This window comes from Elephas maximus, chromosome 19, assembly GCF_024166365.1.
Source record: "Elephas maximus indicus isolate mEleMax1 chromosome 19, mEleMax1 primary haplotype, whole genome shotgun sequence".
NCBI classification, from domain to species: Eukaryota; Metazoa; Chordata; class Mammalia; order Proboscidea; family Elephantidae; genus Elephas; species Elephas maximus.
In genome coordinates this window covers 56,819,400-56,832,424 of record NC_064837.1, presented here as the reverse complement: position 1 = coordinate 56,832,424, position 13,025 = coordinate 56,819,400, and the positions used below count along the sequence as shown (strand labels likewise).

The following is a 13,025-nucleotide window of genomic DNA, read 5'->3' as shown; positions in this document are numbered from 1 at the left end:
CATTTCTGGTACAGAAACCCAGCATATGGTAATATTATTGAATAAATGTAAATGCTACTTACAATTTTTTTTTTCTTTTTAAATACATTTTAGACAAACTTTTCTTTTTTTTTTTTATAGTTGCACAATTAACTTCTTAGCTGCTAGCCTGATGCAAACGTATGTAACAATACACAAATTTAAAAATATTTTTTATTCTACATAAAAGCTGTCAAAATTCTGACACATCGAAAATGCAAAATAATGGAATATACTTTTAAAAAATTAGTTGCAAGTCTAGCAGCAAAGCAATTAAGTGAGAACATATTTCATATTAAAAACAAAGGGAACTGTGCATCTATGGGTGAAGTCCAACTATCTTAATTCTATCGATACAAACAGAAATTAAAACTCTCCCTTGAGGAAAAAAGTGATTATTTAAAATACGAGTAAAAGCCATTGCTGCCCGAGGCGCTCCCCAGGCTAAGTTCCTGGAACAGAGACAGAGGGTCGCTACTCTTCTTAGTCTGCTCAGGTGGGGGTCTGGGCTTGGGAGGGGCGCGCAGAGCACTGGCATAGGACATGGCAGGCTTGCTCCCCACAGAGCTCTGCTGGCTACTGCTGTTGGCTGACTCCGCAATCTGCTTGTTGGGCATGAGGGGTGGGAACTGGCCAAGATGCTGCAGCACGTTGTAGTTGAAGGAACTGGACAACTCCAGGTTTTCCGACTTCAGTTGATCTTCAGGGGGTTTGACAGTCTTGGGAGGAGCTAAAAGTAGAGAACACAGACACTGGTTTAAGCGGAGGTGGGCAGTGATATCTGTGAATCTTATTAACTCAGGGTGCCATAACCGGTTCTCACACATTGGCACACTCCGTGACAGTACAGCCGCAAGGACAGACAACTTCTACCACATAATGTTGACATCACAATACACCTAAACAAACTTCTCTACCTGATAAACATACTCACAAAAGAATTAACAATATGAACTAGAACAGCTAAGGTTTTATTTGAAGGCTTGCTAAAAAGTAAAATAACTTGTATGATTATACCATCTGATATTACCTATTACATTATTAATGGGGAGCCCTGGTGACGCAGTGGTTAAGAGCACGGCTGCTAACCAAAAGGTTGGCAGTTCAAATCTACCAGCTGCCCCTTGGAAACCCCATGGGGCAGTTCTACTCTATCCTATAGGGTCTCTATGAGTCGGAATCGACTAGACAACAATGGGGTTCATTATATTAATTTACATATTATGTTAACACATTATATTAACTGTTCATAGTTCAAAAATGGGAATTTTCTTAAATAAAAATTAGCTATATATGCAGACTTCTGGTCAAAATAGCTCTTATTATTAATCGCAGTAATAGTAGCATTGGATTCTATTTGTTAAAAATGCTGCCCTTTCTTGTAATATATATTAAGTAACTACGGAATAAGGAGCACTGGTGGTGCGGTGGCTAAGTGCTCAGCTGCTGACTGAAATGTCAGCGGTTCGAACCCACCAGCTGCTCAATGGGAGAAAGATGCGACAGTCTGTTCTAGAAAGATTTACAGTCTTGGAAACCCTATGGGGCAGTTCTACTCTGTCCTACAGGGTCACTATGAGTCAAAATTGACCCGAAGGCAATGGTTTTAACATCATTTCTTCTAATTGGCTTCATTTTAAAGGTCTTTAAAATTTGACTCCACGCCCCCAAACCGATTTTATTGCCCACTAAATCTCACTATTATAGCTTAGTTGTCAAATACTGCTCTTGTTTTCAATCTCTTAAAAATTTCAATAACATTTTATTGGCTAATAAGCATAATACATATTTACTGGGGATAATTTGGAAATTACAGAGAAGTCCAGAGAGGAAAATATATCTCCCCAAATACCAAACACAAGACTCAGCCTCTTGGTGTTTTTGTATTTTTTTTTCCCAATGCACATCATTTAATGCAGAGTGTTTCATAATTTATTTAAATAATCTCTCATTTTTAGAAAACTGAATTATAGCCAATTTTTTTCACTTTTACAGATTGTGATGTTATTATAAATAAATGTCTCTAAATATTCACAACTATTTCCTTAGGATAGTTACTAGAAGCAGAATGGTTGCATATAAATACAATTAAAGCTTTTGATAACCACGGCCAAACTGCCCTCCAGAGAGACGCTGTCCATTTATACTCACACCACCAATGTCTGAGGGTGCCTGTTTCCCTGAACGCTGGTGGTTTTTTTTAAACTTAGCCTATTTTTAAAGTGAATAATTATCTTGTACTTTTAATTTGCACTTCTTTGATTACTGGTGTTTACAGACATTTTCCCCTATGTTTATTACCCATTTGTGGACTGCCTGGAGGCCTCTGTCCATTATTCTATTAGCCATTCTATTCTATTGCTGGTTTTTTCACATTATTTTGTAAGAGCTTTTTACATATGAAAAATACTAATCCTTTTTCATATGTTGCAAATATTTTTGCCTACTTGGCAATTTTCCTTTTAATTGTACTTATGATACTTCTTTGCCAGCAAATGTTTTAGATTTTATGTAAATAAATCTATGAGCTATTTCCTCTAAGGACTCAGATAAAAATTTACTCTATGTTTTTCTAGATCTTTTATAATTTCATGCTTTCAGTGAAGATCTTTGCTCTATCTGCAATTTGTTTAGTATATAGCATAAGGTAAAGACATAACTTTGTTCATTTATTTTTCCCCTGAATGGTTAGAGAATTGAGCCAATATCATTTATTGACTAAATTCATCTTTTCCATGCTGATTCTTCTTTTCTTATATACTAAATTCTTCTGTATGTCTGAATCTGCCTCTGGGTTTTCCAATCAGCTGTGTCTATTTCTGCACTAGTGCTGTTTTAGTTACGGTGGCCCTATAATGCATTATATTGTCTGCCACTCTAAATTCTCCTTCATTACTTTCCTCCCTGGCTCCTGAGAGAAAGAAATTCTGGATGTTCTCACTAGACCATCTACATAACTAGACAGGTCTTGGTGAAGCACGCTCACCCCTGTTTTTCTGCTTTCTCACAGGGTGCTCTTCTTCACTGGAAGCTGCCCATTTATCTTTCTAAAACCTGAAATTACCATCTCAGTCCAACTCAACAAATGTTCATCGAGCACTTACTGCACATATATTCAGTGCTGTGCTAGGCACAAGGTTGCGAAGAGTGGCCCTTCATGAACTCCTGATTTGTCCGTTACATGGTCAAACAGCAATGGAAGTGGCACGTGTCAAGTGCCAAATGAATGCCAGCGGGTAGTTAAGGAGTTCTCAGAGCGCGGCAGAGGGAATCACAGGGAAAACGGCTTCTAATTTAGATGCTTCTCAGGAAATTCAAACAGTATGAGTGTGTTTATGTCAGACCTTTAAAATGACAAAGTAATCCCAAGCAAAATACAGCAGCTTACACATCGTAGGTACTAATTAATGTTTAAAGATTAAAATGACAACATCTTTTGCCAGGAAACAAAATTAAACAACTTTAACATTTTTTTTGTCCTACCATGTCTATTGTTCTAAAAATATGCTATAAGGAATATACTCAAAAAGGGGCAGTTGCAGAAACAATAAATTCACATTCTAAAGATGAACAAAATTAATTGCAAATATAAAGGTTGATGCGACCAGGGCAGAAATTCACCACACAAAGGTCACAGACCTGGTTACAAAGGTCAATGTCTGCAGCCTACAAAGAGTAGGACATTAAAGAGCTCAAATAATATAATGAGTTTCTTTAATTCAACACGAAAAAAAGAAGGAACAAAGGAAAGATAAAAGTGCATTCATAGTTAAGGCTAAAGAGAAAGACTTTCCACCATACAGACAAGTTTAGAGCGCCTATCCATTCCTACCCTTTTCTATACCTTTTAGCCATGGACTTCAGGACTTCTCAGTTTGTTAGAATACGGAATAAAACAGAAGGCTTATAAATTTCAAAACGTTAGACTTGGCTGGTCTCTCATGGCCAAACTCTAGTATTATGCAGCAAATTGCCAACAACTTTATTGACAACAAATCCTTGTAAACTGATTTGTATTAACTTAATCAACTCCCACCCCTATGCTGGAGAAACAAATCAACAGGAAAAAAGCTTTCCCAAAACAAAGGTGATTCTATCCAATTAGCTGAATGCTTTGAGTTTCATTACTTTTTCCATTTAGTCACAATTCAAAATGATCAAATAAGGATGAACCTATGTACCTTTTGGATCATAAACACGGAACCGATATAAAACCAAACCAAACCCATTGTCATCGAGTCAATTCTGATTCATAGCAACCCTACAGGACAGAGCAGAACTGCCCCATAGGGTTTCCAAGGAGCGAGGTGGATTTGAACTGATGACCTTTTGGTTAGCAGCCATACGTTTAACCACTGCACCACCAAGGCTCCAGAACCAATATAGTCCTAAATTAAACGTTTGCCTGAGGCACAGCTATGAGCTATGCACATTAAAAATTGTTCAAAACTAATAATACAAATTCAGAGAAGGTGCAGGGTGGTAGAAGAAACACTATGTAAATATTTAGGAGCAGGGTATTTGAGATTGCAGGGTTTTGGCAACCCACCAACCCTGTCTTACCTATCAACTCTCTGGGCTGGGCTGTCCTGCTGGGTCCATTGCACGGAATGTTCTGGTAGGGGGCAGATGAGGTGGTGTTTACCCAGGACTCCGGGGATGAAAAGTTGAAAGAAGATTGGTGATTATGGTCCTGAAGCTCTTTACACTGAGCAAGACTATCTTGAGGAGAGCTTACTTCTTCAGAACAAGGCTGCACTGAGCTGGATGAGATCCTTCTTTGGTACAAGGGCCGACCAGGTCCTCTGGGTTCATACTGCACAAGCAAAAAGGACACTTCATAAATCAGTGCACCTTATTCCATCCTCCTCCCTTTTCAGTCCATAGCAATTTCAATATATTGAGTACAAATTTTAAAAAGAATATTATCTTACATGATTGTGAAAACCGCCCAAAAAGCAATCTGAGCTGCAGACATGGTGTCAAGAGACCTGGGTTCAAAACTCAGTTCTGGACCTTGCTAGGCTGTCCTACGACCAAGAACAATATACATCTGATTTCTGATTAACATCTTGGGAACTCAGTTGCTTCACCTGTAAAATGAATCACCCACAGTGCCTTACCTCTTAGTATTGCTGTGGGGATAAAATGCATGTAGGATGTGTAGCATTTAGAATAATTCCTAGCACAAAGGAAGTGCTCAGTGTTATATGATCATTTTAATGTAGCATATAAAGATAAGATTCCATGTTAGATCTTAAATGATAATTCCTCTTAACAGAATGGAATTGGCTTTTTATTGGCCCATTCTTTTTCCCCTATAACAATATATTTGATAGTTCTTATTCAGTTTGTCTTGCAACACTGGGCTCAAACATAACAATTGTGAGGATGGCACAGGACCAGGCAGTGTTTTGTTCTGTTGTACATAGGGTCGCTATGAGTTGGAACCCACTCAGTGGTACCTACTAACAATAATTCAGCTTGTGTTCAATTATGATCCTGCAGAATCTTTCTTTTACCACTGTTGTTAGCAATAATTGGAAATCAGGAGCTGGAGGTTGGATTAAAAGAGAGAGAATTGGTGCAGTAATAAACTAAATCAAACCCACTTCCATTCAGTTGATTCCAACTCATAAAGACCCTGCAGGAAAGAGTACAATTGCCCTATACCGTTTCCAAAGCTGTAAACCTTTACGGAAGCAGACTGCCACATCTTTCTCCTGCAGAGTGGCTGGTCGGTTCAAACACCGACCTTTTGGTTGGCAGCTGAGTGCTTTAACCACTGCACCACCAGGGCTCCACATGCTACAGTAATAAAAGGCCATTTTGGGGGAAGATAAGACAGCACAAGCAGATACTGTCCTGCCAATTAAACGGGTAAATTGTATGTGTAAGCACTGTGGGTATAAGGTCACCACAGATGGAACCCCTAGGATATAAACCAGGGTCGGGATAGGGTGCGAGGAGAGCAATTCCTTTCCAATTAAACTATGACTGTCCAAGTCATTTCTGCGTTTCCAAGGTTTTAGCTACTGAGTGAGAAAGGCCAGAGGTAATATTTCAACCTACTTAATTCCTTTTCTCATATATTTTTATTGTTCTTTTGTCTCTCAGCATAATACCTAAATTCGTCTTTCATTTTACTCTACTTTAAAAGGAATTTTTTAGTGGTCAGGGTCATTTTTTAATTTGATTCTGGTTTTCCAGAATATTAACCATTCTAACTAATTTTGTGTCAACTGCAAATTTAATCCGTACATTTTAAATTACCTTGTCTAGGCCATTAAACTAAAGTACTGAGTAGAACAATCAACTTTCTAAACGCTTTATGTTGTCTATGGCCAGACAATCCCTGAATGATTGATCGCCACGGTTTGTGCAGCGTCTTTGTCAAGGTTTGTTATAAAGGCCATTAGACCTGAAAATCAAAATGAAGTGTTTCTTTTTATTGCCATCCCTTGAGTGTTTAGCCCAGTCACAGCTCTGTAGGGAATCCCATCCTAAAGTCTTTATGTGTAACCATAATTCTCGGTTCTCCTGTTCCACCCCCAGGTCTTGGCAGCTCAAAGTCTAGAGTGTTTCAGGTTGATTTCTCTCAGCAATCCTGCTCTACATCCACAGCTCTTTTCCCAACCTTCAGAGGGACTTGGACTTGGGGGGAGACCACATGCTTTGGGAGAGAGCTCTCTCTCAGCTCTCCTGCCCTGCCTCTCAGCGTTGGTGTACTGTCCTTGAGCACCTGTGAAGACCTTTGAGCGAGCACATGCAGGAGGGTTCAGACTTGAATTATAGCTGGGGCACCTCAGAATTCTAATCTGTCATGTTAGCCCACAGAGTCACTAAAAGGGCAAAGTCTCCCCTTTTACTGCTCTGCCGTGGATGAAGTGACTACGGATTTCTTCTCTCCTCTGAAGAGTTCATAATTTTCTGAAGTTTAGTTCACTTAGGCTTCTTTACATCCACAACTTTCTGATATGTTCAGAAAAACTGTGACTTTGTAGCTGAACTAGCTTGCATCGATTATTACAGTAAGAGTGATGGTATCTGGAAGCTCTCTACATCCTAACTGGAAGTAGATCTTAGGCTTTATCTTGAATTTCACCACCTCTCATGACCTCTGCTGCTCACCTCTCTCTTGGACTACTACTAAAAATTCCTCTAAGCTCTCTATGCTTTTACATTGGCCACCCTACCTCCATCTCTACCACAGGACAATTATCTTTTTTTTTTTTTTTTTTTTCTCCCACCCTCCCTCCCTCCCCCCCTCGTAACCACAAAAGTATGTGTTCTTCTCAGGTTTACTATTTCTCAAGATCTTATAATAGTGGTCTTATACAGTATTTGTCCTTTTGCCTCTGACTCATTTCGCTCAGCATAATGCCTTCCAGATTCCTCCATGTTATGAAATGTTTCAGAGATTCGTCACTGTTCTTTATCGATGCGTAGTATTCCATTGTGTGAATATACCACAATTTATTTACCCATTCATCCGTTGATGGACACCTTGGTTGCTTCCAACTTTTTGCTATTGTAAACAGAGCTGCAATAAACATGGGTGTGCATATATCTGTTTGTATGAAGGCTCTTGTATCTCTAGGGTATATTCCGAGGAGTGGGATTTCTGGGTTGTATGGTAGTTCTATTTCTAACTGTTTAAGATAACGCCAGATAGATTTCCAAAGTGGTTGTACCATTTTACATTCCCACCAGCAGTGTATGAGAGTTCCAATCTCTCCGCAGCCTCTCCAACATTTATTATTTTGTGTTTTTTGGATTAATGCCAGCCTTGCTGGTGTGAGATGGAATCTCATCGTAGTTTTAATTTGCATTTCTCTAATGGCTAATGATCGAGAGCATTTTCTCATGTATCTGTTGGCTGCCTGAATATCTTCTTTAGAGAAATGTGTGTTCATATCCTTTGCCCACTTCTTGATTGGGTTGTTTGTCTTTTTGTGGTTGAGTTTTGACAGAATCATGTAGATTTTAGAGATCAGGCGCTGGTCGGAGATGTCATAGCTGAAAATTCTTTCCCAATCTGTAGGTGGTCTTTTTACTCTTTTGGTGAAGTCTTTAGATGAGCATAGGTGTTTGATTTTTAGGAGCTCCCAGTTATCGGGTTTCTCTTCATCATTTTTGGTAATGTTTTGTATTCTGTTTATACCTTGTATTAGGGCTCCTAGGGTTGTCCCAATTTTTTCTTCCATGATCTTTATCGTTTTAGTCTTTATGTTTAGGTCTTTGATCCACTTGGAGTTAGTTTTTGTGCATGGTGTGAGGTATGGGTCCTGTTTCATTTTTTTGCAAATGGATATCCAGTTATGCCAGCACCATTTGTTAAAAAGGCTGTCTTTTCCCCAGTTAATTGACACTGGTCCTTTGTCAAATATCAGCTGCTCATACGTGGATGGATCTATGTCTGGGTTCTCAATTCTGTTCCATTGGTCTATGTGTCTGTTGTTGTACCAATACCAGGCTGTTTTGACTACTGTGGCTGTATAATAGGTTCTGAAGTCAGGTAAGGTGAGGCCTCCCACTTTCTTCTTCTTTTTCAGTAGTGCTTTGCTTATCCGGGGCTTTTTTCCCTTCCATATGAAATTGGTGATTTGTTTCTCTATCCCCTTAAAATATGACATTGGAATTTGGATCGGAAGTGCGTTAAATGTATAGATGGCTTTTGGTAGTATAGACATTTTTACTATGTTAAGTCTTCCTATCCATGAGCAAGGTATGTTTTTCCACTTAAGTATGTCCTTTTGAATTTCTTGTAGTAGAGCTTTGTAGTTTTCTTTGTATAGGTCTTTTACATCCTTGGTAAGATTTATTCCTAAGTATCTTATCTTCTTGGGGGCTACCGTGAATGGTATTGATTTGGTTATTTCCTCTTCGGTGTTCTTTTTGTTGATGTAGAGGAATCCAAGTGATTTTTGTATGTTTATTTTATAACCTGAGACTCTGCCAAACTCTTCTATTAGTTTCAGTAGTTTTCTGGAGGATTCCTTAGGGTTTTCTGTGTATATAATCATGTCATCTGCAAATAGTGATAACTTTACTTCTTCCTTGCCAATCCGGATACCTTTTATTTCTTTGTCTAGCCTGATTGCCCTGGCTAAGACTTCCAACACGATGTTGAATAAGAGCGGTGATAAAGGGCATCCTTGTCTGGTTCCCGTTCTCAAGGGAAATGCTTTCAGGTTCTCTCCATTTAGAGTGATATTGGCTGTTGGCTTTGCATAGATGCCCTTTATTATGTTGAGGAATTTTCCTTCAATTCCTATTTTGGTAAGAGTTTTTATCATAAATGGGTGTTGGACTTTGTCAAATGCCTTTTCTGCATCAATTGATAAGATCATGTGGTTTTTGTCTTTTGTTTTATTTATGTGATGGATTACATTAATGGTTTTTCTGATATTAAACCAGCCTTGCATACCTGGTATAAATCCCACTTGATCAGGGTGAATTATTTTTTTGATGTGTTGTTGGATTCTATTGGCTAGAATTTTGTTGAGGATTTTTGCATCAATGTTCATGAGGGATATAGGTCTATAATTTTCTTTTTTTGTAATGTCTTTACCTGGTTTTGGTATCAGGGAGATGGTGGCTTCATAGAATGAGTTGGGTAGTATTCCGTCATTTTCTATGCTTTGGAATACCTTTAGTAGTAGTGGTGTTAACTCTTCTCTGAAAATTTGGTAGAACTCTGCAGTGAAGCCGTCCGGGCCAGGACTTTTTTTTGTTGGGAGTTTTTTGATTACCGTTTCAATCTCTTTTTTTGTTATGGGTCTATTTAGTTGTTCTGCTTCTGAATGTGTTAGTTTAGGTAGGTAGTGTTTTTCAAGGAATTCATCCATTTCTTCTAGGTTTTCAAATTTGTTAGAGTACAATTTTTCATAATAATCTGAAATGATTCTTTTAATTTCATTTGGTTCTGTTGTGATGTGGTCCTTCTCATTTCTTATTCGGGTTATTTGTTTCCTTTCCTGTATTTCTTTAGTCAGTCTAGCCAATGGTTTATCAATTTTGTTAATTTTTTCAAAGAACCAGCTTTTGGCTTTGTTAATTCTTTCAATTGTTTTTCTGTTCTCTAATTCATTTAGTTCAGCTCTAATTTTTATTATTTGTTTTCTTCTGGTGCCTGATGGATTCTTTTGTTGCTCACTTTCTATTTGTTCAAGTTGTAGGGACAGTTCTCTGATTTTGGCTCTTTCTTCTTTTTGTATGTGTGCATTTATTGATATAAATTGACCTCTGAGCACTGCTTTTGCTGTGTCCCAGAGGTTTTGATAGGAAGTATTTTCATTCTCGTTGCTGTCTATGAATTTCCTTATTCCCTCCTTGATGTCTTCTATAACCCAGTCTTTTTTCAGGAGGGTATTGTTCATTTTCCAAGTATTTGATTTCTTTTCCCTCGTTCTTCTGTTATTGATCTCTAGTTTTATTGCCTTGTGGTCTGAGAAGATGCTTTGTAATATTTCGATGTTTTGGACTCTGCAAAGGTTTGTTTTATGACCTAATATGTGGTCTATTCTAGAGAATGTTCCATGTGCGCTAGAAAAAAAAGTATATTTTGCAGCAGTTGGGTGGAGAGTTCTGTATAAGTCAATGAGGTCAAGTTGGTTGATTGTTGTAATTAGATCTTCCGTGTCTCTGTTGAGCTTCTTACTGGATGTCCTGTCCTTCTCCGAAAGGGGTGTGTTGAAGTCTCCTACTATAATTGTGGAGGTATCTATCTCGCTTTTCAGTTCTGTTAAAATTTGATTTATATATCTTGCAGCCCTGTCATTGGGTGCGTAAATATTTAATATGGTTATGTCTTCCTGATCAATTGTCCCTTTTATCATTATATAGTGTCCTTCTTTATCCTTTGTGGTGGATTTAAGTCTAAAGTCTATTTTGTCAGAAATTAATATTGCTACTCCTCTTCTTTTTTGCTTATTGTTTGCTTGATATACTTTTTTCCATCCTTTGAGTTTTAGTTTGTTTGTGTCTCTAAGTCTAAGGTGTGTCTCTTGTAGGCAGCATATAGATGGATCGTGTTTCTTTATCCAGTCTGTGACTCTCTGTCTCTTTATTGGTGCATTTAGTCCATTTACATTCAGGGTAATTATAGATAAATAAGTTTTTAGTGCTGTCATTTTGATGCCTTTTTATGTGTGTTGTTGACAATTTCATTTTTCCACATACTTTTTTGTGCTGAGGCGTTTTTCTTAGTAAATTGTGAGATCCTCACTTTCATAGTGTTTGACTTTATGTTAGTTGAGTCGTTACGTTTTTCTTGGTTTTTGTCTTGAGTTATAGAGTTGTTATACCTTTTTGTGGTTACCTCATTATATACCCCTATTTTTCTAAGTAAAAACCTAACTTGTATTGTTCTATATCGCCTTGTATCACTCTCCATATGGCAGTTCAATGCCTCCTGTATTTAGTCCCTCTTTTTGATTACTGTGATCTTTTACCTATTGACTTCCATGATTCCCTGTTATGTGTATTTTTTTTTAATTAATCTTAATTTGTTTGTTTTTGTGATTTCCCTATTTGAGTTGATATCAGGACGTTCTGTTTTGTGACCTTGTGTTGTGCTGATATCTGATATTATTGGTTCCCTGACCAAACAATATCCTTTAGTATTTCTTGTAGCTTTGGTTTGGTTTTTGCAAATTCTCTAAACTTGTGTTTGTCTGTAAATATCTTAATTTCGCCTTCATATTTCAGAGAGAGTTTTGCTGGATATATGATCCTTGGTTGGCAGTTCTTCTCCTTCAGTGTTCTGTATATGTCGTCCCATTCCCTTCTTGCCTGCATGGTTTCTGCTGAGTAGTCAGAACATATTCTTATTGATTCTCCCTTGAAGGAAACCTTTCTTTTCTCCCTGGCTGCTTTTAAAATTTTCTGTTTATCTTTGGTTTTGGTGAGTTTGATGATAATATGTCTTGGTGTTTTTCTTTTTGGATCAATCTTAAATGGGGTTCGATGAGCATCTTGGATAGATATCCTTTCGTCTTTCATGATGTCAGGGAAGTTTTCTGTCAGAAGTTCTTCAACTATTTTCTCTGTGTTTTCTGTCCCCCCTCCCTGTTCTGGGACTCCAATCACCCGCAGGTTATCCTTCTTGATAGAGTCCCACATAATTCTTAGGGTTTCTTCATTTTTTTTAATTCTTTTATCTGATTTTTTTTCAGCTATGTTGGTGTTGATTCCCTGGTCCTCCAGATGTCCCAGTCTGCATTCTAATTGCTCGAGTCTGCTCCTCTGACTTCCTAGTGTGTTGTCTAATTCTGTAATTTTATTGTTAATCTTTTGGATTTCTACATGTTGTCTCTCTATGGATTCTTGCAACTTATTAATTTTCCAGTATGTTCTTGAATAATCTTTTTGAGTTCTTCAACAGTTTTATCAGTGTGTTCCTTGGCTTTTTCTGCAGATATCCTAATTTCATTTGTGATATCATTAAGCATTCTGTAAATTAGTTTTTTATATTCTGTATCTGATAATTCCAAAATTGTATCTTCATTTGGGAAAGATTTTGATTCTTTTGTTTGGGGAGTTGGAGAAGCTGTCACGGTCTGCTTCTTTAAGTGGTTTGATATGGATTGTTGTCTCCGAGCCATCACTGGGAAACTAGTTTTTCCAGAAAATCCGCTGCGTGCAGTCCAAATCCCTGTGGGACGGTTCCCCGGCTCGGTTGCTGCTCTTTCTGCTCCAAGATCAGTCACTGCCTCCCGGGGACTTCTCCTAACGGCTGCGTCCCACGCCGCCCATGGAACCGGGTAGTCCCCCTCCCGGGGTTAGTTCAGGGGGGTGGAGCAGGTCTCTGTGCTTGTGCCGTACCTGACTGGTATGCTGGCTCCAGGCTCTGGAAACAATCGCTGCTTCCCCGTATTAGTTCGTTCTCCGTCTCTAAATCTGTGTTTGTTGTTCAGGGTTCGTAGATTGTTATGTATGTGATCGATTCACTTGTTTTTCCGTGTCTTTGTTGTAAGAGGGATCCGAGGTAGCGTCTGCCTAGT

The 13,025-nt window shown here is 38.2% G+C and overlaps 1 protein-coding gene across 7 annotated transcripts in view; it reads right to left on the bottom strand.

The window, feature by feature from the left end:
- Nucleotides 1-234: 234 nt before the first annotated feature.
- HELZ (helicase with zinc finger) overlaps nucleotides 235-13,025 on the bottom strand; it is a 191,567-nt gene continuing 178,776 nt past the window's right edge. For 5 of the 7 annotated variants that reach the window (XM_049861270.1, XM_049861267.1, XM_049861271.1 and 2 more), the window contains 2 exons: nucleotides 4,582-4,834; nucleotides 237-748 (listed from right to left, as the gene is read on the bottom strand). In XM_049861270.1, coding sequence (XP_049717227.1) covers nucleotides 414-748; nucleotides 4,582-4,834 — 588 coding nt within the window. In that variant the 3' untranslated portion in view covers nucleotides 237-413. Of the gene's footprint in view, nucleotides 749-4,581; nucleotides 4,835-13,025 lie in introns of all 7 variants that reach the window. The other 2 variants (XM_049861274.1, XM_049861273.1) reach the window with 2 other exon arrangements.